Source organism: Natator depressus, chromosome 1 (genome assembly GCF_965152275.1).
Source record: "Natator depressus isolate rNatDep1 chromosome 1, rNatDep2.hap1, whole genome shotgun sequence".
NCBI lineage: Eukaryota > Metazoa > Chordata > Testudines > Cheloniidae > Natator > Natator depressus.
Window position 1 is genome coordinate 12,920,791 of NC_134234.1, and position 24,740 is coordinate 12,945,530.

The window sequence follows — 24,740 nt, forward strand, 5'->3', positions numbered from 1 at the left end:
TTGAAAGATCAATACAGAACTCCAGCATGTCAAATATTGATAAAGCTTATGCGAGTCTGGCTGCCAGGCAATTTCACTATAACCTTTCCTTTCCCATATACAAAATGCGTGTGCTTAGAATCCCGTGCTATAAAGAAATGAAGCATGCTAATTATTAAGAGATCAGTGATATTTTTAAAGGATATCATTCTCTTTCCAGAGTTAGAGGATCTCTGCATTAAACCTAATGCATATTCCCCTTTAGGCCTTCTGTCTTTCTGTGATGTTTTTTTTGTTTTAACTTGCTGCATTCAAACATCCATTTTATTTTCCTGTAAGTAGGACACACATTTATCCACACTGAACATGGTTTCTGCCTTAACTCTACCTATTAATAATGCAGTAGAGAATAACGCAGGCCATCCATTACTTGGATGCTCTCATCTAGCAGAAAATCAACCCAGGAAATTAGGTTTATCTGTTTTTCATTTCATGATATGGAGTTTGTAAGTTATCTTCCCTCTCCCCACCCATTTCCCATTTCTGGTTGCTTCATCAAGATAATTTCTGTTCTGTAAAGGTGTAAAGATAAAGTATCCTGCATATGCCCCCTCCCTCCCCACTCATAGATCACATGTGCTTGAGAAGGAGGATAGACTAGGGGTTAGGATTCTAGCTAATGCTTTGACAAATCCATGTTCAATTCCCAGCTCTGCCACAGACTTCCTGTATGACACTGGGCAAGTCACTTAGCCTCTCTGTGCCTCAGTTCGCCATCTGTGCAATGGGGATAACAGCTCTGCCCCACTTCACAAGAGTGTTTGAAGATAAATACATTAAAGATTGTGAGGCGCTCAGATACTACATTGATGATGACTACATAAGTACCTATAGTAAGACTATCCCAAACCTGGCTCCACATTCCAGGCATTCTTTGCAAGATGACAGGTCATGAATAAATGGGGACCGAGGAAAGGATATATTCCATCACATATTTAAATGCTTAGTTCCACTTTCTTTAATCTAAGGATCGGTTGTGTGCTCTTAATAATGATATTGGCTCCATACATGCATCATGTACACTTTTAGTTGAGAGTTTTGCCTCTTTGGCTTTCCATGTGTTATCATCATGTAGTCATGTTGCCTGGAGCACATGTTCTCTTAAATATAGTTGATGATCAAGGAGTCAGGACATGAGTACCCATCATTGCCGTGCTGTAGCTATTAGGTTCAGCTCAAATTACTTGTCCAGTCTCAACAATTGGAATTCAGAGGGCCCCTGTTAGAGATGGATAAAAGTGAAAGCTTTTCCTTGTCAGTTAATAGTCTTGGAATGAGGCTAAAACAAATCCAGCAGATACTGGTGATAACCAGGTGAAGAACTGTGTTAAATCATCTGAACTGTATTTGTCTCAGACAATACCTCGTGTGGTGGAAGAGTGCCTGACCTGACATCTGGAGGGTAGTTTACAACCCCTAGCCTCCCATGGTATCTCTGCTTACAGAACCTGGATGTTAGCTCTGACATCTGCGTACAAGAGAACTGTATTTGTACCATCCATGCTGTGTAGCTGTTTCAAAGGACCATAAGCTATTTCTGTTCTTAGATGCATCCTGAAATTCACATTTTGTGTAGCTCTAAGCCAAGGGTCAGCAAACTTTTTGGCCCGAGATCCACATCGGGATGAAAAAGTGTATGGAGGGCCAGATGGGGAAGGCTGTGCCTCCCCAAACAGCCTGGCCTCTGCCCCCTCCCATTTCTCACCACCCTCAGAACCCCCCACCCATCCAACCCTGCCCCCCGCTCCTTGGCCCCTGACCGTCCCCTCCCAGAACCCCCACCTCTAACTGCCCCCTATCTAACCTCCCCGTCCCCTGACTGCTCCCCCCCCAAAACCTCTGCCCTATCCAACTGCTCCCTGATCCCTGTATCCTGACCGCCCCCTCCTGGGACCCCCGCCCCTAACCACCCCCCCAGGGCTCCACCCCCTGTCCAACCGCCCCCTGCTCCCTGACTGCCCCCCGGGACCCTCTGCCCCTTATCCGACCCCCTGGCCCCCTTACCATGCCGCTCAGAGCAGCATGTCTGGGAGCCGCACAAGAGACAGACACGCTGCCGTGCTGCCCTGCATCAGTGCACAGGCCCGCCGCCCAGAGCACTGCCCATGCGGCGGCGTGGCTGAGGGGGCGGGGGGGGACAGCAGGAGAAGGCCGGGGACTAGCCTCCCAGGCCAGGAGCTCAGGGGCTGGGCTGGACGGTCCCGTGGGCCGTAGTTTGCCCACCTCTGCTCTAAGCCATGTATTCTGTGAGGGTTAGTGATTTAAGAACAAACTGCACAAGGCCAAGATGCAAACTTCCAAACTGCTCAATCCAAATAATTTGAACCATTAATCCATTGAAACTGGCCAGGGGGTTGGGGGGGAGTCACCCACAAGGATTTGATTCTACCCCTAAGATAATTGGTCTTTCCAGAAATCCAGATAACATGTCAGGGTCTTGGAGATGAGAGCAGTCTTCAGGTCTGGAGAATAAAAGTGTAAGTGCAAACAGTCAACAAAAGGGATTTTGTAACCTTTAACATCGGGCATTAGGCAGTCTCTAATATGACATTCACACTGCTGGGTGCCATGCAGGAATAAGCAATAGATATGGAAATCCTCAGTCCCTCACAAGCACTCAGGAATGGTCAAAGGCTCACGACACAGCGATCAGATCTTCAAGTAGGGGAGGGATCAGAATCCAAATTTCTTTCTTCACTACAAGCCCACATAGGAAACTCCCAGTGTTCTATATGAGAAGACAGAAAGGGAACTTTGGCAATGGAGACAATAGCCGACTGTAGGAGACGCAGTTCTTGTGTCCACTGACTTGTTCCACTGATGATGGACAAAGTCGTAGCTGATCACACTGGATTTCCAGTCTCACCAGCTCTGATTACTTGGATCCAGAGCATGTTTTTCTCACACACCTTGGCCCCTGAAATGAGGCGGATCAAATAGTTTGGTCCATAACTGGTGTGTCAGGTCATCCTAGCACCTAACAAGGAATTCACAAAAATTGTTTGTTTTTGTGGATTTTTTTAAATAAGAATTAAATGGAGGACATGTGTAACAATTCAAACAGTTGTATCTTTTCACTAGCTCCACCCACAATGATTTATCCATGTGTTATCATCATGTAGTCATGTTGAATCATTAGAATCAAATCAATAGGCCACTTCTTGGGGATTGATCTTGCCATCACTTGGTTTTCATTCTTTAGTAGTCAGGTTCATCAAAAGCATACTACAGTACATACAAATCCTATTTAAGAGCCAGGACTCCCTGGAGGAAAGACAATTGTACTTCCTAAATATTGGAAGCCCTCTATTGTGCTGTCTGACTTAGAGAGTTCCAGTTTCTATAACTCATTTGCAGCAAGTTCTAGTACTGAACCACCCTCTACTAGAATATGAGGTGTGAGCAGCGGTTGGTATTTTCAAAGGCCCTAAAGCAGTTAAGCTGGGAATTGGGCACTCCCTCGGGCCCCTTTGAAAATGCAAGCCAAAATGTCCAATTTAACTGGCTACCCATGAATCGTATGGTACCCAAATTTACACTGGGCCTAGAAGGGTGAGTATTGGACAGTAGGTACCAGTGTTTAATACTAATATGCAGTGATGAGCTGCCAAAATCTTAACAACGGATTCCCTCCTCACCCCACGAGGGGGTCATTGCCCACCCCCGCCCCCCCGGGGACTCCTGCCCCATCCACCCCCCCGCGTTCCTTGCTGCCCCCCCCAACGCAATCCACCCTCCTCCCTTGTCCCCTGACTGCCCCCAGAACTGGGCAGGAGGGTCTTGTGGGCCACCATAGTGAGTACCCAGCCCACCCCTAAGAGCCAGAGGCACCTGCCAGGGGGCGAGGTGGGGAGTCCCAGAGGTGCTTACCTGGGGCAGCTCCCAGGAAGCATCCAGCAGGTCCCTCTGGCTCGTAGGGGCGGGAGAGCGTAGCTGGGGGGGGAGCAGGGGGAGCAGCCGCTCCCCCCACTGATCACATCGAAAGTGGAGCCTTAGGCGCCGACTCCCTGGGTGCTCCAGGGCTGGAGCACCCACGGGGAAAATTTGGTGGGTGCAGAGCACCCACCGGCAGCTCGTGCCCGGCCCCAGCTCACCTCACCTCCACTCCTCCTCCTCCCCTGAACCCACCGTCCTGCTCTGCTTCTCCGCCCCCTCCCCCGGCTTCCCGCGAATCAGCTGTTTGGCAGGAAGCCGGGGAGAGCTGAGAAGCAGGCGGCAGCTTCCCGCTCAGGCCAAGGGTGGCGGAGATGAGCTGGGGTGGGGAGCGGTTTCCCTGCCCCCCCCCCCCCCCCGCGGCCCTCCTCGCGCCCCTCCCAGCTCACCTCCGCCTCCCTGGGCCTGAGCGGGAAGCCGCAGCCTGCTTCTCAGCCTGCCCCAGCTTCCCGCGCAAACAGCTGATTCACGGGGAGCCTGGAGTGGGGGGTGGAGAAGCAGAGCGGGGTGGCGCGTTCAGGGGAGGAGGCATAGCGGAGGTGATCCGGGGGTGGGGAGGGGAGCTGCCGATGGGTGCTCTGCACCCACCAAATTTTCCCCTTGGGTGCTCCAGGGCTGGAGCACCCATGGAGTCGGCGCCTAAGGCGCCACTTTTGGCCGGTTAAATTTAGAAGCCCTTTTAGAACTGGTTGTCCCTCGCGGAACAACCGGTTCTAAAAGGGCTTCTAAATTTAACAACCGGTTCTAGCGAACCGATGCTCACCACTGCTAATATGCAACAAAAAATTTTGAGGGCTCCATACTGTCAAAGAAAAAGGAGACCTGTTAAACCTTTGAATAACAAGCTCAGGGTACAGCATGTACCTACTGCAGAGCTCAGCTTGCAGGAGAGCTTTCGTATTGATGAGCTAACCTCGCTGTTCTTGATGTGCTGCCAGAAAGCCCCTGGTTTAGTGACTGCCGTTTTGTCACAGTTGACAATGCACTTGATTGCAGTATAAAAGACTCTTTAAGATCAAAGCCAGTGGTAGTCCTTATCAGCTTGCTTTGCATGTTTTCTGATGTCCTTTTCATGCAGGGCTTTGGATCTGTGCTCCGGCTCCACTCCAGCTCCAGGCAAAAACCTGCAGTTCCACTGCTCCGGAGCTGCTCCACGCTCCAGCTCCGGGCTCTGCTCCAAAGCCCTGTTTCCATCTGAGACCAAAGACTTTGGGACCTAAGTAGATACAAACACATGAAAAAAATGAACATGGAAATTCTTTCCAAAGTGTTCTGAATTTTTGTCTTTCAATTTTCAGTTCAATTCAATAACACTTGTATTGGCATGATAAGCTTTCCATATCTTGCCAGTATTTTCTCTGCCTTTCATACAAATCCCAGTAATACAAATCCCAGTAAGGCCGTGCTCCATGGAGTAGATCTGAATAGCTCTCAGGAACTCTGTCTGGAGTGGTAATACCACTCTTGAAAGTCAAAGTCAATCCAACTATTTGTTTCTTATTATCAGAGACATAACTGTTAGTTCTCTGGTGTCTAAGAACCATGTCTAAGTGGATTTGTGGTTTTTTCTCAGTGTTTTTGGAGTCTGTTACTTGAAGGTCATAAAAGCTCATTTTGTTAGAGGTGTATCAGTGATGGCAGGCAACCTTAGGGGGTTTCCACTCAAGAGCTTCAAGACAGCCATATTAACCAAACATCATCACCCCTCCCGAATCATGCAGTGCCTCAAGCTTTGATCTGTTTTGGGGGTTTTGCAACTCTTCTGACTTTGACTTTGTACGGACGATGATGATCACCTTCCAAGTTACAAGGTGATCTACCAAAAGCTATTGTTTGTACTGAACACTGTTTCCAAAGGGCATGATATGTTCTACAGCCAAAGCCAGTCTAAACAGGGTACTGAGGAACTGCCAATCCCTTCTACCTTCTGATAGGCACAATTAATTCTATCTCATACTCCATAGCACCTGCCATATGAGCGTCTGGCTAACACTATGAATCAAAACCTTCCAGCCTAGCTGTGAGGTAGGCGAGAATTAACATTTCCATTTTACAGATGAGGAAACTGAAGCACGGAGCAGTTGTGACTTGTGTGAGGTCACACAGGAAGTAGTGCCAATGTCAGGCGTAAAACTTAGCTCTACTGACTCCCAGCCCATCCTTTAACTGCAGACTGGCCTTCTCCTCAGCCCTGGCAGTCCTCTCACATGAGTTCACATTCTCTCCCGCACCTCTTCTCGAGAGCTGGAGTCTATTGCTTTCTAGATACATATTATCAGTATTGTTCAAAAAGAAGAGGATGGCTGGGGGCTATATATACGGCCTTAGCCTGTTGATGCTGCCTTGAAAATCCCTGGGATTATCCCTGCAGACCATATGCCTAATATGTAGATCTGTGTAGGTCTCTCACCCATAGGCATAGTTTGACTTCTATATTTGGGGAGGCAGGCAGCTCCAGTCAGGCCAATGGGGCTGTGTATGGGGATGTGGGCAGCAAATTCCTTGCCTGGCAGTTTGCAGAGGCCTGCCTGTCCTCCTTCACCCCCCCTCCCAAAAAACTACTTCCATGCTCTCTCCTTAAGAGACCATCAATCCTTGATAGGTAATTTTCTGGCTTTCCGTATCCTTTAGCCTCAGGACACGTGACAAATCATGATATGAAATTCCTGGGTTTTTTTCCCTTTAAAAAAGTGACAGTTTTAATTTCACTATCAAGAAAGGGATACCGTGTTGTCACTGTCATTGACATTCCACTGTTCGTTCCTGTATAACACCTTTTCTTCTGTCTTCACTTAAGCTACACTTCTGATGAAGCAGGCCTGGCCACAGACATCCTCCTCTTGTGCCACAGAGGGTACCTTTCACCTCCCAGTGGACACTGGGACTGAGAACAGAACTTACCAAGCTTCATCTGCAGCATTCAGTAAATACATCTTTTCTTCTGGGGTTTTGCTTTGTTGTTTTGCTTCTGTTTAACTCCTCTCTCTCTCCAGTGGCTTGGGGGTTTATGTGGGACATTTGGTCTGTTGGCAATGTGTTGGTTAACTTTGTGTCTATTAAGGCTGCTTTGGGTATTGGGAGCCAAAAAAAGTAAATGATTATTAATAATACTGGGCTCAATAGCATTTACATACGTAGTTGGGAAGAACAATTCCCTTCCACTGCAGGAATTATTGGCTGAAATTCTATAGCAGGGGGTCACTTTAAGGTGATCATAATGGTCCCTTCTGGACTTAAATCCTACTAATCTCTGAATGCCTTCTTGTCCTGAAGACAAGCTAAATATCACTGCCCCAAATAAATTTGCATCCATAAAAAATATGCCAAGAAGGAAAATATTTGCACCTACTTGTGTTAATTAAAAAGAGATAAATATGGGGTTGAGTAGGAAACCCTTTATGTTTAAACTGTATCCTTGATCACTGAGAAAAATTGAAATCATTTTCAGATATTATATTAATACTTTAGTGTATGATGCCCCTCCTCTTTAATGTGCAGAAATCTATTTAGTACAGGTTTGGCCAGATTACTGTACTTGGAATCTCTCTGGTCAAATAATGAATTCTGCTGTGGTAATAAGCAACAGAACACATGCATATACACACAGTAATTAAGCAAAATAGTTTGTGTAGAGCGGAATCCAGGAGAAGAGAGGGTCACTTCATCTTTCATTCAGGAAGACAACAGAAGCTGGTAATCCCAAAATAAAGATGATTTTCCAGGGATTCAGGTGAAACTCTCAGTAGGACTTTCCCATCGACTTTCCCGCTGTTAGGCTTACTAAGCCCCAGTTATCACAATACCCCAACCGATGGCTATGTATCCTTCTGTTGATAAGTTTCCTGTTTTGTTTTGTTTCAACTTGCAGGGCAACAGTTTTCCACTACACACTTCAACTACGGTCAATGTATGTATTTGTCACGAGGGTACCTTTGTTCCAGTGCAAATCCTTTAATTAACTAGGCAATTTTAAAGTTATACTGTGCATACTAAAAGCTCATGCAACAATTGCCATTTTAAATGCAAGCCATACGTGGTCCACAATCAGCCCCCAAAAGTCACTGCTCTGTACCTCTCAAGTGGCTGCACAGCTCTGTACTGATACAGAAGGACAGCCTAAGATGAATACATCTGGTTTTTCTATTTGGTGATAACCCAACATCTGTCTGTGAAATATTATTTTGGTAGGAGCAACAGAAATCCTCAGATATGGAAAATTCTGCCTGTTTAGGATTTTTTTCTATCAGTCTAAAAGTTAATATGAAAAAATGTGTCTGCTATTCAATGCACTGTAGTACTGCAGAATTTACAAGGTTGAGATTTACAGGGTAGAGGGGATTTAGCCACACATCTTCCACTAATCATAATGGAAGATGGATGACTAAGTGGCCTGTACTGCTTTTAGCAGTGTTGCAGCCATGTTGGTCCCGGATATTAGAGAGAGAAGCTGGGTGAGGTAACATCTTTTACTGGACCAACTTCTGTTGGTGCTAGAGACAAGCTATTTTGCTTACACAGAGCTCTCTTCGAAAATCTCAGCCTGCAGCCAAACACACTACAGGATAAATAAACTTCCTTATTCATCCCAAGAAGGTGCTAATAGTTAAATCCATAGGTGGTGTAATGGAGGCTGGGGGAGGCTAAGCCTCCCCAAACCTCGCACTGCTGGACGAGAGGGCAGTACGGGATTTGGGGCCCAGAAATCTCCACCTCCCACAACCCCAGGGCTGCAGCAGGGGCACAGAGCTTTTCCGGTCTCAGGGCCACAGCAGCTGGCGGGGGGGGGAAAGAAGCAAGAAGGGGGCAGGGCCTCAGTGAAGGGGCAGAATGGGGACGGGGCTGTGGGCAGAATGGGGATAGGGCTGCAGGAGAAAGGGTGGAACTGGGGAATGGCTCCTAGCTCAGAGCTCCAGCCAGGGTCTCTGCTGCAGTCCCGGCTGAGAGCTCGACCCAGGCCAGGGCTGAGCTCTCAGCCCCCCTTCATCCCCCGTGGCCTGGACCGAGTTCTCAACCCTTCTTTCCCCCTTCCCCCCCCCCCCCCACAACCCGACTGGGGCCATGGGGGGCTGAGAGCAGAGCAGGGGTGTGGCCTCAGCCGGAAGAGGCGAGGCAAGGGGCTAGCCTCCCCCAGTTATCACAATTAGTCTTTAAAATGATCACAATTAGGCTTTAAAATTAACACTGTTCTAAACACTGTTTCTAGAACTCTCAAACATCTTGCGTCATTAAAACTTGATTAAAGATTTTAATCCACAGTCTAGTACAAATTGTTCTGTTTTAATTTTTTCCAATTAATAAATACATCAGATTTAGATTACATCTGTCTAGAGTACTGTGTCATCTATTTTTTATTTTGAAATAACAGCTAAATTATCAGTGAATCAGGAATCCTGAAACTCTGGCAAGTTTGAGTTATTACAGATCATAGCAGTAAAAACATGCAACACTTAGCATTTCCACTTCCTCTAAATCCACATATAAATTTAATCAGGAATGAGATCTGATGCCAACTAATCACAATCTAGTAGGTCTTTGTTAAACTGATTAAAAGAATCTAGGCCAAAAGCAGAGAGAATGCTATTGTGGAGGAGAATGGGGTTGTTGAGTAAAACCTTTGTAAATGGATTTGCTGTGTACTTAAAGAATTCTACCAGCCTTTAAAATAGCAGTTCCTGTCCCTTCCACTGATATGGTGAATGTGAATGTAGAGGTGAATGGAAAGGTCGTTGCTTTAATTGGGCTTTTAAATGATTACGCATTTAGCAATATCACTTTAAAGCTTTTTTCAATCTCACTTCCCCAGTTTTAGTTTAGTTCCCATTGCTAGGCTAAGTTTTAGTTTAGTTCCCATTGCTAGGCTAACCATGACCTGGCAGCATTTGGTGGGTCAATGTCTGTGATTCTTAATTGTGATGCTAGATGCAGAACTAAAACATTAGCTACATGGAAAGTGGCCCACTTTATTGTAAAAGCCAGCGCTGCTGGCTCTTGGCACTTTTAAGCTGGAGGGCATTTGCTATGGAAACACAGGAGGTTCTTCCTTTAGGCTGTTAGATTGTCTGTGTGAAATGAATGGGTTGTTTCAGTCCACTTCCTAGAGGGTAAGTGACACCCCACAATTTGTATAGTATTAGCAGTGTTGTAGCCATGTCGGTCCCAGGATATTAGAGAGACATGGTGGGTGAGGTTATATCTTTTATTGGAGAGCTTCTGTTGATGAGAGAGACAAGCTTTCTAGCTTACACAGAGTTCTTCTTCAGATCTGGGAAACTTACTCAGGGCATGTCTACTCTTAAAATGCTGCATCAGCACCACTGCGCTGCTGTAGCTCTTTAATGAAGATGCTCTACGCCGATGGGAGAGAGCTGTCCTCTCAGCATAGTTAATCCACCTCCATAAGATGCAGCAGCTGTGTGGAGGGGAGAAGCTCGCCCATCAGCGTAGAGCTGTCTACACTGGGATTTAGGTCGGTACAACTAACGTCACTCAGGGATGTGGATTTTTCACACAGGAGCGCAGAGGTGACGCGTGTGGGGGGAGACATGGGGTCATGTGCATCCCCAGATTTCTGCGAGTGCTGAGCTGTCCTCCTCCTGCTGCACCTCCCGCCTGACATGTTTCTGACTTGCTCGGCCCCTCTCCCTGGCAGCCGGCCCGGGACAGAGCCACTTCTCATACTGGGTAAGGGTGGCCTAAGGTGGCCACGTACCCGTTCTCGACTGGAAAGTCCAGTCAAAAACGGGACCTGGCAATATCCGGTCAGATCTACTGACTGGACACCCAAAGTACGGTTACTGCAGGGAGGCAGGGAGCCGCTGGGTCATCACCTATTCAGACGGGGCTGCCTCCTGCCCGGCAGGCAGGCTGCAGCTCCCAGCCTTGACTCTGCAGGCAAATCCCTCCTGACCTGGGCAGGGGGGGTGGGAGGGGAAAAGCAGTGTGCGACAGTGGGGAGGTGGGAAGAGGAGCGGACAGGGGCAGGCCCTCGGGGGAGAAGTGGGGCAGTGGAGGTTCCGGCACTCCTGCCTGAGCGCCCGTTTTTTAAATATTATCAAGTTGACAACCCTAGGGTGGCCGCTTCGGGTTGCTGCCTCTGTGCAGTGCAGCAGCTGCCTGAGAGACAGCCTGGCTGAGGAGGCGGCGGTGGCCCACCCCCTCCGCTCCCAACCGGGGCCTGGCTGCCAGGAAGTGGGACCAAGCGAGCCGGAAACGTGGTGGTGGGGAGGAGTTCTGGCTTACTCCGCCCCTGTCCCCCGCAGTTGAGCCTGGGTGGGGAGTGGAGGGGGCGGGCCACCGCCACCTCCCCAGCCAGGCTCTCGCAGGCACAGAGGCAGTGACCTTGAGCGGCGATTCTCAGTTAGAGTGAGAAGAGGGTCCATCCTGCCCACTCCGCTCCCTACCCGAGCCCATCTGCCAGGGACAGGGGCGGAAAAAGCCAAAAACGTGCCAGAGGGGGAGGTGCAGCAGGAGAAGGACAAAGCCCTCTGCCCGCAGGTAACTCTGTTGGGGAGAGTGCGGCAGCCCCAGGCCAGGCGCAGGATGTGGGGGTTGCTGGAGGAGGTGCCAGGAGCAAGTTCCCTGGCCTCTGCTCAGCCTGAGTTCGGGGCATTACCCATGTCCCTCCCCCTGCTGAGGTGTCAGTGAGGGTATGGGATCTCTGGGGAGACATTGTGGTGCTGAGAGTCCCCCGGGCCAGGCCCAGCCCAGAAGCATGAGCTCCCCACTTCTGTGGCCTCAGCCCCCCAGGAGCCCGCAGGATTGGCTGCCCTGGCCCAGGGAAGTGGGGCAGACCTGTGCCCCCTCTTTACCTTGTGTCGTTTCTCCCCCCCCGCCACCCCCTCGTATCAGCAGGCACGAGTTGTCTCTGGCTGAGCAATGTAGTTATACTGGTGCAGGTCTGTAGTGTAGACCTGACCTCAGAGTGTCACAATTAGCAGCTTTATCGGTCGTGTCTGCAAAGACTGAGGCCTGGCTACCCTCTCAGCGCTGCACTGGCGAAGCTTCACCGCTGTAGCACTTAGTGAAGATGCTGCCTGCACTGACGAGAGAGCTTCTCCTGTTGGTTGAGGCACTCCACCTCCTTGAGGGCAGGTAGCTGTGTCAACAAGGGAAATTCTCCCATTCACATAGCACTCTCTCCATGGGGGTTTAGATCGGTATAACTGCGTCACTCAGGGGGGTGATTATACGGACATAAGTTTGTAGCGTAGACCAGGGCTGAGAATTGAATGGGCCCTGATGACTGAGGGCTGGTCTACACTGAAAAGTTACATCGGCATGGCTACTTCTCTCCAGACCCTTGGGAGACCTAGTTAAACCGACCTAACACCCAGTGTAGATGGTGCCAGGTCAGTGGAAGAATTCTTCCGTCGATCTAGGCCTGGTCTACATTAAAAGGTTAGGTCGACCCAGTGTGTGAAAAATCCACACCCCTGAATAGTGATGTTAAGCCAACCTAACCCCTGGTGTAGACAGCACTAGGTCAATGGAAGAATCCTTAATTCGACCCACCGCCTCTTGGGGAAGTGGATTACCTCTGCCAACAAGAGGGTTCTTCCATCGGCATAGGTAGTATCTACATGGAAGGGATGCAGCTATGCCACTGTAGCATTTCAACTGTAGACAAGCCCCTAGCTACCACCTCTTGGGAGGTGGATTATCTGTGCTGTTCGGAGAACCCCTCCCAACACTGTAGTATGTGTCTACACTGAAATGCTCCAGCGGCACAGCTGTAGCGCTGCAGGTGTACTACTGTAGCATTTTAAGTGTAGGCATAGCTTGAAACTCCCCCTTCATCCCTAGCAATGGTCCCTCCAAGCCAGAGCTATGGCACATTAGCAGAGAAAGAACAGATGAGGATTACTCTGTCATTTACAAATCATACCCGTGTATTCCCTTTCCATGCTTCCATCTTAGCTTTAAGAAGTTTTTACTCCCACATACGCACATTACTGTAGGTCAGAGAAAAGGTAGGTTATGGATATTCTGCCATTTATTAACATGTTTGTTCCAAACTGCAGGGATCAGAAAGCATTTAGAGGCTGTTTGCTAGTCCCATCCAGTGTGCTATTATCTACAAGCTGTTTTAGGCTTGTGAGGATAAGATGGAATATTAAAGGCATTGAAATCTTGTCCTTCGTTAATTTCTGTCCTGAACATTGGCAGATTAAATTTTCATTGTGTCAGAATTTTTTGATGTGTAATCACTTTTTAAGAGGCTCCACTTTTCCACAGTTTTGAAACTGTGCTGTAGCTCATCAGTCTTCTGTGTTAGATTATCTGGTTTTGATGTTGCGCAGGCTTCATAAATATGATTTCTAACGTTCACAAAAATGAGAGGCAGTCCAGTGAGAGTCAGGCACTTCAGGCAGGCACTGGGGCTGTCTTTTCACATACACCTCAGTCCTCATTTGCAGTACCTTCTTGTTCATCTGATTTTCCAATTCCCCTGCACAGTTTTGTTTACCATTCTGACCTGCAAGCACTCCTCTTTATTCTATTCCTTAGCTACACCTCAGCATAGACTAAATGCAATGCAGACCTTTGTGGTGGTGGTTTTGTGAGATGAACACATTTCCATGGATGATATTAATACTCTCCAACTCAATTTGTGACCTAAGTCGGGTTTGTACTGAGGTGAAAGGCTAGAGCGCATAGAGACATATTAGTCTGCCTTAAAAAGAACTTAAAGCACAGCTGTAAGGTTTTCTAGAATTCCCGCACTAATTTACCATTAAGTACAAATGATTCAGTCAAAACTTCATACACATGACCTTCATTGTAAGTGTCTGTGTAACCCTTTAACTTGAAAGAGAGAAAATCAACATAGAATTCAGGTACCCTTACATCCTTTTTTTACAGGAATCCAATAATTTCCTCTGTCCTGGCTATTTTCAGTACTTCTTTATATATCTCAGAACTTTGTTTACTTTTTTTTTTTTACATTACTGTTCTGCACTGTAAGGCAAAGAATTGGCATGGCAAGTGAGGGGGTGGGCAGGATCTTGTGCTCAGCATGGAAGCCAGCTCAGCTGGGGCACACTGCTATCAAAGTGAAGTTTGAGAAGAGGCGGGGGTAGAGGATCCACTGCTATATGTATCCGAGTCTAGCCTTTCAACTGAAATGACTGAGCTCTCAGCATACTCCTTCGAAGAGAGAAAATCAGTCATTGGAATCCATGCTTCCAGTGCTGGTTGAGAATGTTTTTGTTAGGCAAGTGTCATCTCTTGCCATATGACAAATTTCCAGACTTCAGTATGGCCAACTTCGAACATTCAAAAATGCGAGTCAGGGCCCCCAAAACCAGGTGATTTTTAAAAGAATGGGTGGGACATTTTTATTTCCCTTCTGGTATCTGAGCCTTTAAGTTTCAGAGGGGTAGCCGTGTTAGCCTGTATCAACAAAAACAACAGAGAGTCTTTGTGGCACCTTAGAGACTAACATTTATTTGGGCATAAGCTTTCATGGGCTAGAACCCACTTCATCAGATGCATGGAGTGGAAAATACAGGAGCAGGTATAAATACATGAAGAGATGGGAGTTGCCTTACCAAGTGGGAGGTCAGTGCTAATGAGCCAATTCAATTAACAGTAGGATACCAAGGGAGGAAAAATAACTTTTGTAGTGGTAATGATAGTGGCCCATTTCAAACAGTTGACAAGAAGGTGTGAGTAACAGTAGGGGGAAATTAGTATGGGGGAAATTAGGTTTAGGTTTTGTAATGACCCAACTACTCCCAGTCTTTATTCAGGCCTAATGTGGTGGTGTCCAGTTTGCAAATTAATTCCAGGTCTGCAGTTTCACATTGGAGTCTGTTTTTGAATTTTTTTTTTGTTGAAGAATTGCCACTTTTAGGTCTGTTATTGAGTGACCAGGGAAATTGAAGTGTTCTCCTACTGGTTTTTGCATGTTATAATTCCTGATGTCAGATTTGTGTCCATTTATTCTTTTGTATAGAGACTGTCCAGTTTGGCCAATGTACATGGCAGAGGGGTATTGCTGGCATATGATGGTATATATCACATTGGTAAATGTGCAGGTGAATGAGTCCCTGATGACGTGGCTGATGTGGTTAGGTTCTATGATGGATTTTCCTCCATGCATCTGATGAAGTGGGTTCTAGCCCATGAAAGCTTATGCTCAAATAAATTTTAGTCTCTAAGGTGCCATAAGGACTCCTCGTTGTTTGAGCCTTTAAGGATCATGTTTGCCAGCTTTTCTCTGAAACCACAAGGGATGGAAACTGACTCTTTTTAAAAAGGAAAGCTGGGATTGTCATGTGATCCCAGGAGCGAGGCATTTGAGGAAAAAAATGCCAAGTCTCTTGAGACTAGTTGGCAACACTGAGTCCTCCTGTAGTCTGAGGTCAAGAATTCATATATGGTGAGCAGTAGCAGAATTTAGAAAAGTCAGTCTGCCTGCCATTGTTGATAGTATCCATTTGGAAACTCGGCTGATACAGTCATGCTTTCTTCCCCTCTCCCAGGAAAGTGTAAATGTTTCTTCCGCATATTTGTCTAAAAAAACTGTTGCTTCTTTGAAAAGTTTCTTTAGTTCATTACCCACCAGTCCAACAACTTTTTAACTCTGGAACACATGTGAATGGCTCATAGGACAAAGGATTGGCATTTATTATAAATAGAAAATTAACCATGTGTTCCTTGTGTTGAAATGTAACGTGGCACCGCTTTCAGTAAAATGTATTTCTGAACCGCCAAGGTTGCAGCTAATTATCCTTGTTAAGAGCAGAATTGGACAAAGCTGGAGTGTCTCTGCTTTTTTTAAATGGACAGGAGATTAAAATGATTTATTGTATCACTGATCTAAAATTAGTGGATCGTATGCTGAATTGATAAGCGGTGCACTTTCTACAAAGGGCTATTTCCCAGTGAGGCAATGGAGAAATCCACCCTTGATCACCCAGAATTTACCCTCCAAAAGCTGGGTTCTTTGTAGCTTCTCAGAAGCTTTGAGGGCTGCACTGAAGTTTCATAAAGCACAAGAGGCTGCAACCGCTATAGTCATGTCAGGTGCATCCCTTTGAGGCTTAAATGGTGACTCATTGCATGCTGGGACGAGTAGTCTTTGTGAGCCACACCTCTGTCTGAAATATGCAGGTAACCACAAGACACACTGTTGAACTCAGTTAAACACAGCATGGCAGACACATATGGGCCACTTCTGTCCTAGAATACAGATATGGGCCCCATTTTTCCTGCTTTGTCATGCTGGTGGGACAAAGCAGGTAGAAAGCTGACTTACCTGGCTGGTTGGGGAATCCCCAGAGGATGTAAAAACCGCTTGAGGAGAGGAGGGGAGATGCAGAGTAGGTGCTGTTCTCCTGGGGTTCTGGTAAAACTGGGCCCAACCCTGTTATCATCTGTCCATGACAGAGCGGCTTCTTTCTGAAGGAGGGCAGAACCAATAAACCTCCCTGTGGAGATTTTACTCTGATTTTCCTAACAGCTCCACTGGATCCAGTGTTTGTCTGCACATAAAAGAATTGATGCTTCTTTTAAGAAGTGTCTTTCATCCCTCAGTGATTGCAGCGCTATTGGAGAAATGTTTTGTTCCTGGCTCTCCCTCTCTCTGAAGGGTCCTGCCGGCTGTGGGACCAATGCAGTTCAGCGTCGGGACAGGATTGCAGCACCCCATATGGGGGAGTCTACACACCATGTGCCCAGGTGGAACCTAGCTCCATGTGGGCTCACTGTTCCCCGGGGGCGTGGGGAGTGCTCGGTCAGAGCATGCACAGCTATACAGATCAGTTAGCCATCGGCACCTGATAGAATGATGGGCAACAGTGTTAAATTGCCATTGCAGCCCTGAGGATGCCGTCCTGTTTGTGGAGTGGGTCCAAAACCACTCTGCTGCATGAGGGGAGACGTTTCCATCCCATGCTTTCACAAGACGGCCCTGTGCCAAGCCTCGTTATTCTGGTTTGATGCGTAAAATAGGATTTGCCTCTGTAAGAGGAGGGGTAAGGTTCCCTTTTCTGGACTCCAGCCGCACGCAAGGAGCAAGTGGCTGTGTTTCTTAATAGCAACAGAGCTGGCTCACTGCTTTTGTCAATAATGCAAATGGACGGCAGGGAGCAGGGCTGGTACAAAAGGTATCTGAGAAACACCCTATGAAATAAGGTGACCTTTGTAGATACACTACCCGTTTAGTCACCATAAACAAGCCCAAAAATCCCCTATTACGATCTGTCATATATGGGGGAATCAGCAGCTTCAGCTTAGCTGGAAGTCAGCACTTTTCCATATTTGTCAGGTGCAGCTGCTTACATTTCAGGTCTTTGTTTAAAATGGGCTTCTGTTAATTGCAGACTTAAAGGGGAGAATAAGGCAATTGTGACACTGATGGGGCTCAACAGTGCTTCAGTTGCAAGATAAGGAAAACAAATTATTTAGTGTACAGTCTTGTCCTGCCAAATCTGTGCAGCTAGAAACATAAAAATAAGTTATGCCAGGGATAGATGCTAATTATAATGGTGCGTCAGGTGCATAGAGCAGACAGAGCTGCATACAGACTCGTCAGCAAGCCAGTTGTCATTGAGAGCTTGCTCCTCCTGCCATTGAAGTCAGTAAGAGCTTTGCCTTTGACTTCAGTGGGTATGTCTACTCTGTGATTACAAACCCACAGCTGGCCCAGGCCTGCTGACTCAGGCTTGCAGCGCTGTTTCATTGCAGTGTAGAGGTCTGGGCTTGGGTGAGGTGTGAGGGTCCCAGATCTCAGGCTGCAGCCCAAGCCCAGAAGTCTACACTGCAATGAAAGAGACCCGCAAGCCAGAGTCAGCTGGCACAGGCCAGCCGCGGGTTTGTAATCACAGTGTAGACATAGACCAGTGCAAGCAGCATTGGGCCCTTCTTACTTATTGTTGCACACTTCACATGCTGTGTTGGTAGGTGACAATAGTTGTGGCCTCTAATTCGCATTGGATTCCTAAGTGTTTTATTCCTGCATTTGAATTATGAAATCAACAGCAGCCACTACTGCATGTGATTTTATTATATTATAAAATGCCTTTTAAAAAGAAAACCCACACAGCTCGATCCATGAAATTAAATCAGCACACTATTCATGTGGACATTGTGCATATTTCTGGCATTGGGGCTCATCAGGAAGAGCAGTCATACTCTTGCACTTCTGAAGCACCCTTCATGCCAAGCTCTCCCAAGTGCTTTGCAAACATAAGGCCTGATCTTGAATCAGTGGGACCTGAGGGTTCAGCATCTCTTAGATGTTCAGGACCTTAGTCGATTGGGCCCATTGTATGCATTGTTCAATTGCCCTGTGAGGCGGGGAGCACTGTGACCACTTGACAGATCGGGAAACCATCCATGGAAACTTCTGGCCCAGTCTGTTGATTTTAGGCATTAAAAGGCTCCTCATCACTCTAATGTCTAAGCAGTTATTTGGGTTCATATGGTATCATCCACAGAAGACCTTGTGCTGCACCCTGCTGTTTGCCTTCCCCTGCTTCTACAAAGCTTTGCTTGCTACTGTTGTTATGATGTGTGAGTATTAGTAGTCAGGTTACAGCTGGAAGTGTGCGAACCCACTTACGTGTGCACAGTCTAGCTCTAACATCTAATGTTGAACAGGATATTTTTCTCTGAGTAACATGTTATGAACCTAGATTAGAGTACGTTACCTAATGGGAACAGTCTGTAGCATAGTTTGATTAGCACACTTGTCAGAATAAGATCCCTGTCAGTACTGCTAGGTTTAAACACTGCTATGTAGTCACAGCCTGGGTTCACCTTGAGCTTCTAAATCTTAATGAAGATGAATGGTTAGAGCAGTGGGTTCATAACAGCTTTCAGACATCTTAATTGTTCACGTTGAAAGGTTCAGCGCTAGGGAAGGACAAGAGAGATTCAGCCCTTCCTCTCCAGCAGTGTTATCACAAGCTTTCCAGACACTCGTAGGTGGCATAAACACTTAAAAATAGTCTCGTGCAATCTAGAATCCCCAACAATTATATTACTGATGTAACCATCCAGCAGACAATGAGAGAGGACAAAAGCTCCCAGATTGGGGAGAAAATTACTTGAAATATATATATTGTCTTGAAGGACATTTTGAGTTCTGATGCAATCCCTCAAGTCATGCCAGGTTTTTTTAACCCTGTGAGTACTGGTATTTCCCAGGGTGACACCACATAAGTTTTTGTGTCTTCAGAAGCATTCAGCTGTTTGGACAGTTGTGGATATGTTACAGACACATTTTTCAGACACTAATCTGCATCCCCTCCCCCAGCCAAGGAAAGAAAAGTCCCACAAGGACTTAAGCTGCCATACAGAGAGGTGAACCCATACAGTGAGGTGTACTGTACACCTTCAGGCCCCAGATTTGGTGATCTGGCCCCGTGTTCTGAAACGTATTGTTCTAAGGACCCATAATGGGTTCACGTTTGAGAACTGTTCTGAAATCCTTATATGGCATCATATCCAGACTCAAACAAGTTAATAAAAATGACATGGTGGTTAAAAAAATCAAAGTCTGACCCTAGCCATGTCTCCCCTAATGGGACAGCAGTGTATAGTCAACAGTGTAACATCTCCTTTAGACTTGTACACGCTTTGGGCCAGCGCTGTCATTTATTGTGTTTCTGCCAGGCACAATGGTGACCCTGACTGGGCTGAGGCTTCTGGATCAGAAACATTTAATAATAACAGGGAGACATGCCTTTAATATGTAGCTCATGTACTTTCCTCCACCATGGTCCCAGAAACAGGGTATTGTTCCCCGCAGTCAGCGGGAAGAGGCGCACCTCCAGCTGACATTTTGATGATGTGATCCCAAAGCAGTGGCTGGGCAGTCAGTAGATCTGTCAGTCTCCAGCCAGGAACCAGCATTGCTATGTTGCTTCCCAAACTGACTCAGAGTGAGGAGTTTTGCCTCAGCTGTCCTGACCATTGGTGCAGTCTTTCCATGCCAAGTGCCTCCAAAGAAATGGCATTGAGAGATGGAACCTATTGTAACTATTTAGTAACTGTATCACAGTAACACTGTGAAGCTCCAGTCAGGATCAGGGCCCCATTGTGCTGGATGTTAGACAGGATCCCTACCCCAAAGAGCATTTAGGTTTATTGTGGCCTCATATAGCTCAAACAGCTGCAGATCACACTGTGTTCCATCACTCAGAGGCCCCCCCCTAATTCTTTGTTGATATGGAAATTGTCCTTCATACTGAGCCAATGATTTGCTCTAGACTCATAATGAGTGGCTTCTGCATCCATAGGACCACTGGTGGCTGTGTATCTTTTATGGCACGCTAAACGTGGAGTGAAAATGGTGTTCTCAGCATGGTTTAAATTGCTAATGCGCTATGTCAGCCTGCTCAGCTGTTGTCTCCCATAAGCTTAAATCATGGCACTAATGCAGGCTGGTTTTGTTTTTAACAGGGTACACCGCTGGGACTCCATACAAGGTCCCACCTACCCAGAGTAACAGTGCACCACCTCCCTATTCTCCATCTCCAAATCCGTACCAAACTGCTATGTACCCCATCAGAAGTGCCTATCCACAGCAGAATCTGTATGCCCAGGTACGTGTCCAGCAAACTACTGAAAAAAACAGCAGTAAAAGCTTGTGTATCATCCAAATAGCTGAGAACATATTACTGGTGTAGATACTATGTTTCAGACTACGTTAATTCACCTGTTTCTATCTTGTATCTGCACCATCTGTGCAAACTTCAAATCACATCCTATAAGCTTGGACCTGGTCAGTATGTGGATGGGAGACCTGCACGAAAAGTCTTCTGTAGGTGTTGGAGGAAGTGATGCTGGTCGTGCTGCCTAGCAGAGTGGACCTACCTCTGAATGATAGCTGATGGTGTTGTCTTTTACACTTGTGTAGCTTGTCATGTCACTGAATTGGATTGAACTACTCTGTGGTGCTCTCTGCTCTGGATCAGTACTGAACCAAGCCGCTCTAATGCAAAGAAGCATTAAGCTGCTGGAGGATACTGTCTTTTGGATGAGATCTTTACCACTTGTGGTCATTGGCCCTGTGGGGCTTTTTGTTAGCGTTAAAGGTGTTCACTAATGCTGCATGCATCTTGCAGGCTTTGGTCTGAATGGTCCCTAAGAACCTAACCCAACATGCTGCTGCACAAGGAGCAGCAACAAATCAACTCTTGACAATTCACTTTCAAGGAATCTCCCCCCTTTTCCTCAGAAACCTTTGTCTCTTGTTCAGTCACCTGCCTTTCTCAGCAGTCCCTGGCACACCCTGCTTCAGTGTTAGACGTGCTCCAGGGAGCTGTGGCTTTACTCCTCTTTTTTCCTTGGGCTGTGTATTTCCTCTGTGGCTCTCCGCAATTGTCAGAGCATGGCAGCTTCCTCAATCCCTGTGCAGATTCTTCTGGGCGTGCCAGACAACACTGCTGCCTCTGTGCTCCTACAAGGGATTTCAGGGAGCGAAGATGTGGCATGGCCTCCTCTCAACAGACCAGTGTAGACTGTAAAATGTTCTAACTCCTGCTGCCATCTGCTGTGTTACTGACACGCCATAACCCTGGTAGTGCCCCATAATGAAGCATATGGTGCATCCCTTAACTCTTTGTGTAAGATTGCTGAGGTCCAACAACTGTAGACTAGGGATGGGTGTTTCTGGGCGGCTCCAGTTAAAGGTCTATCTGTCTATCAAAGGGTTTTCTTCACTACTTATTATTGCTGTAGTTTTTGAGCACGGTTGAGCAACACTTGACCCTACTCAGAATCACAGCAGCTGACAGCAGGACAGGGACTGTTGGTTCTTGGTGGGCTCAAAGCTGGGCAAAGGAAAGTATTCTGTTCTGTGGAGGATTTCACTTTTTCAAAATTTGGGTTTGTTCCAATTCACAATGAAAATCCCGAATTTTGAATTTTTCCACGAAGTGACCTGGGGACCCTGGAAGCCCTCTGGCCTCTGACTCAGAGGCAGTCCACTAGGTGTGCATCCAAGGAGCCAGGAGGACCAACTGTCAAGAAACCAGGCAGATTTTGAAAACTGTCCTGCATGCTTCCTGGGGCAGCTTCGTCGAAATCGTACGATCTCCTCAGAACATTTCCATTTCAACCAACTGGCTAATTCCAACAAAAAAAAAAGTGTTGGAATTTTTCTGACCAGCTGTCATGAGGCTCCTCTCTGTCAAAGGTGCCTGTCACCATTGTGTCTGAGCTCCTCTCCTCAAATTGCTTTCTGGCCTTTAAGTACAGAGAGCTGGAGAATGATGGCCTCTCTGAATGCAGTGAAGCCCTGACCACCCCTCTCTGCCCCCAGAAAAGATGTAATTGCAAGTAGGGGCAGGACCTCAGGGACAGCTAGATGCTGTGCAAACCTCATCAGCACACATGTGCTAAACTTCTTTTCAGTATGTTAGACCAAGGCTGCTCATCTGTTTGCCGAGCTGTAGAGTGCTCCAGATTTTCTCCCATCACCAAATACCAACAAGTATTACAGTAGAAATGGGGTCTTCATTACTCTGCCCTATAAAGGAGCTGGGGCCATTTGCTGGTTTCTAAAACGCTGTAACTGCAATAGAGCAGCTGGCTAGGATGGAGGAAGAATTTGTGCAGGGTGAAGATGAGAAATGGAGGAAAGTCGTATGTCTCAGTATTTGTCGTATAAGACATACAGGACTTGACCAAATGCCAAGTCAATGGTTACACTCCCATCAGGCTGTAAGTCCAGAACATGCCAGGTTCTCCAATTCCAAGGCTGTGTGTGCTAGCCTTTGTTTCTGATCTTTCCCACCATTGCTAGCTCCAGGTCAGTTCCAAGAGGGGTGGTAATGGTGGGAGCATCAGTGTATATGGGGCCAGGCTGAGGCTACCCAACCCAGAAACACACACATTGGTGACCTTTGGACCTTGTCTACCCTAGTGCCTCCACCATCGCTATCTCCCGGAGAGCTGCCTTGGGGGCACGTTTTTCAGAACAAAGCCTATGTAGACAAGACACAAACACTCCCCCCGCCCCCCCAGTCTTTTTTATGGAACTCAGATAAACTCCTCCATGTTTATTCAGTACTACTGCATCCACATATGCATCCAGACTGGGATTTTCCAACGTGACTAGTGATTTTATGGGCCTGACTTGGGACACCTTAAAGGGGCCTGATAGTCAGAAAGTGCTTATCACCCACCCTCGGAAAATCAAGTTGGGCACCCAAAGTTACTAGCCACTTTGGGAAATCTGGTGCCTGACAACCTCCCCTAGTGTTTGTATGTGACTTAGTGACACTGGGGCGTCTTCTCTTCTCATTTTTTACATCCTAACATTTCATTTCTTCATGCTGACTTTTACATAAGCCATTTTAGACATATCTCCCTGTCCCCCTGTCATTCTCCTTGGCCTTGTGACCCCCTGCTCCCAACTGTGTATCATCCTCACATGAATGCCACTATCCTACATCCACTCTTCCTGCTTACTGATATGCAAAGAACAACATTTCTCCCAACACTCAGCCTGTAGCACGACACCAATGACATCCCTATCTGCCAAATTGCTTCTGTACGCAGACTTACCCTCTGTAAGCTGTATTCAATCCAGTGGCTCAGTACTAACGTACTGACCTTAAAGTGTAATCATCTCTGTATGGCATGCATTAAATCCATGGATTGTACTCAGTCCCTTTTACAGTGAAGAAGGATGTTTTTGTTAAGGTGTTCTGCAAGGGGAGTGGGGAAATGGGAGTGTGTCTCCTCTTTTGTGTTTTTGGTATATGAAGCTCACCTCAAAGGTTGCGGGATTTTTGTGTTGTTTTTTTAAATCTACTTGTTTTTTGCATTAGAAACTCAGATCTTACCTACCCTGGAAGGCTGTACGGAGATGGGCAAACTAGTGGGATTATGATATCATACAAGGCTGAAAGCCAAGCAGTTGAGAAAGGAAAGGATTTTTTAGCCAGACTTTTTTAAACTTTGTTTTTTAATACCAGTTTAAAACTCAAATGCAAATAAGGCCTTTGGAATGGAAGAAAGGATGGTCTTTAAGGATTCAACATCCCACCCCTTCTGGGGAACTCACAACACATATGGAGGTCTCCAAGCAAAACCAGCAAACACCAGACTTGACGGTCTCAATTTTTCCTATGACCTAAAAAATGATGAAACTTTCATCCCTTCTTATATCATAAAGAAGGGGGAGAAAAGGTACTCAACGTTTTTTTCCCCTGAGCAGGTCACTGTTAAAAATATCTATGAAAATTCCAAATTCCTCTCCCTCTGCTGATGTCAGGCGGACTCTACACAGAGTTAGAATGTGAGATCTGATTAAATTACAGGTTTCTCATTCCCAGCGGAGCTGGTGGTGAAGCCATTAATGGAGTCTTCACTGATTGATTGAGTTTTACCACAGACTGAAGATCCCCTGTGGGTTTGGTGCATGTAGCTCGACCGTTGATAATGATATAGGTCCTGGCAGGTAACTCCATGGACTTTCTTTTTGGTGCCACTTGTGTATTTTGGAGGCCAGTTGTGGCTTTGGGGCACATAACTGCCCTGCACTAAAGGTGGACAAGGATCCAGATTGTGACTTGGAGAGTTATAATCTGCTTCTCAGTTTCCTGCCTGCTCCAAGTGCCGGGGGAAGTAATGTATCCCAGCACTGTTCCTGCCACCCCTTATTCCTTGGGGTGTTGATGCAGCTGTGCTGGCTGGTGCCTTGGGAGATGGCACCAAGGCTCATTCCATTCCCTGCTTCTTCTCCCACCTTCATGGGAGGGGACATAGCTCCCCTGCTATGCTGCTATCAGCAGTATAGGATGGCT

The 24,740-nt window shown here is 46.8% G+C and overlaps 1 protein-coding gene across 11 annotated transcripts in view; it reads left to right on the forward strand.

Annotated features, from left to right (window-relative positions):
- Positions 1 to 24,740, forward strand: part of FAM168A (family with sequence similarity 168 member A) — a 360,452-nt gene that overhangs the window by 315,680 nt on the left and 20,032 nt on the right. For 9 of the 11 annotated variants that reach the window (XM_074954883.1, XM_074954937.1, XM_074954928.1 and 6 more), the window contains 2 exons: positions 6,770 to 6,895; positions 20,386 to 20,528. In XM_074954883.1, the coding sequence (XP_074810984.1) occupies positions 6,770 to 6,895; positions 20,386 to 20,528 (269 nt within the window). The remainder of the gene's footprint in view (positions 1 to 6,769; positions 6,896 to 20,385; positions 20,529 to 24,740) is intronic. The other 2 variants (XM_074954973.1, XM_074954962.1) reach the window with 1 other exon arrangement.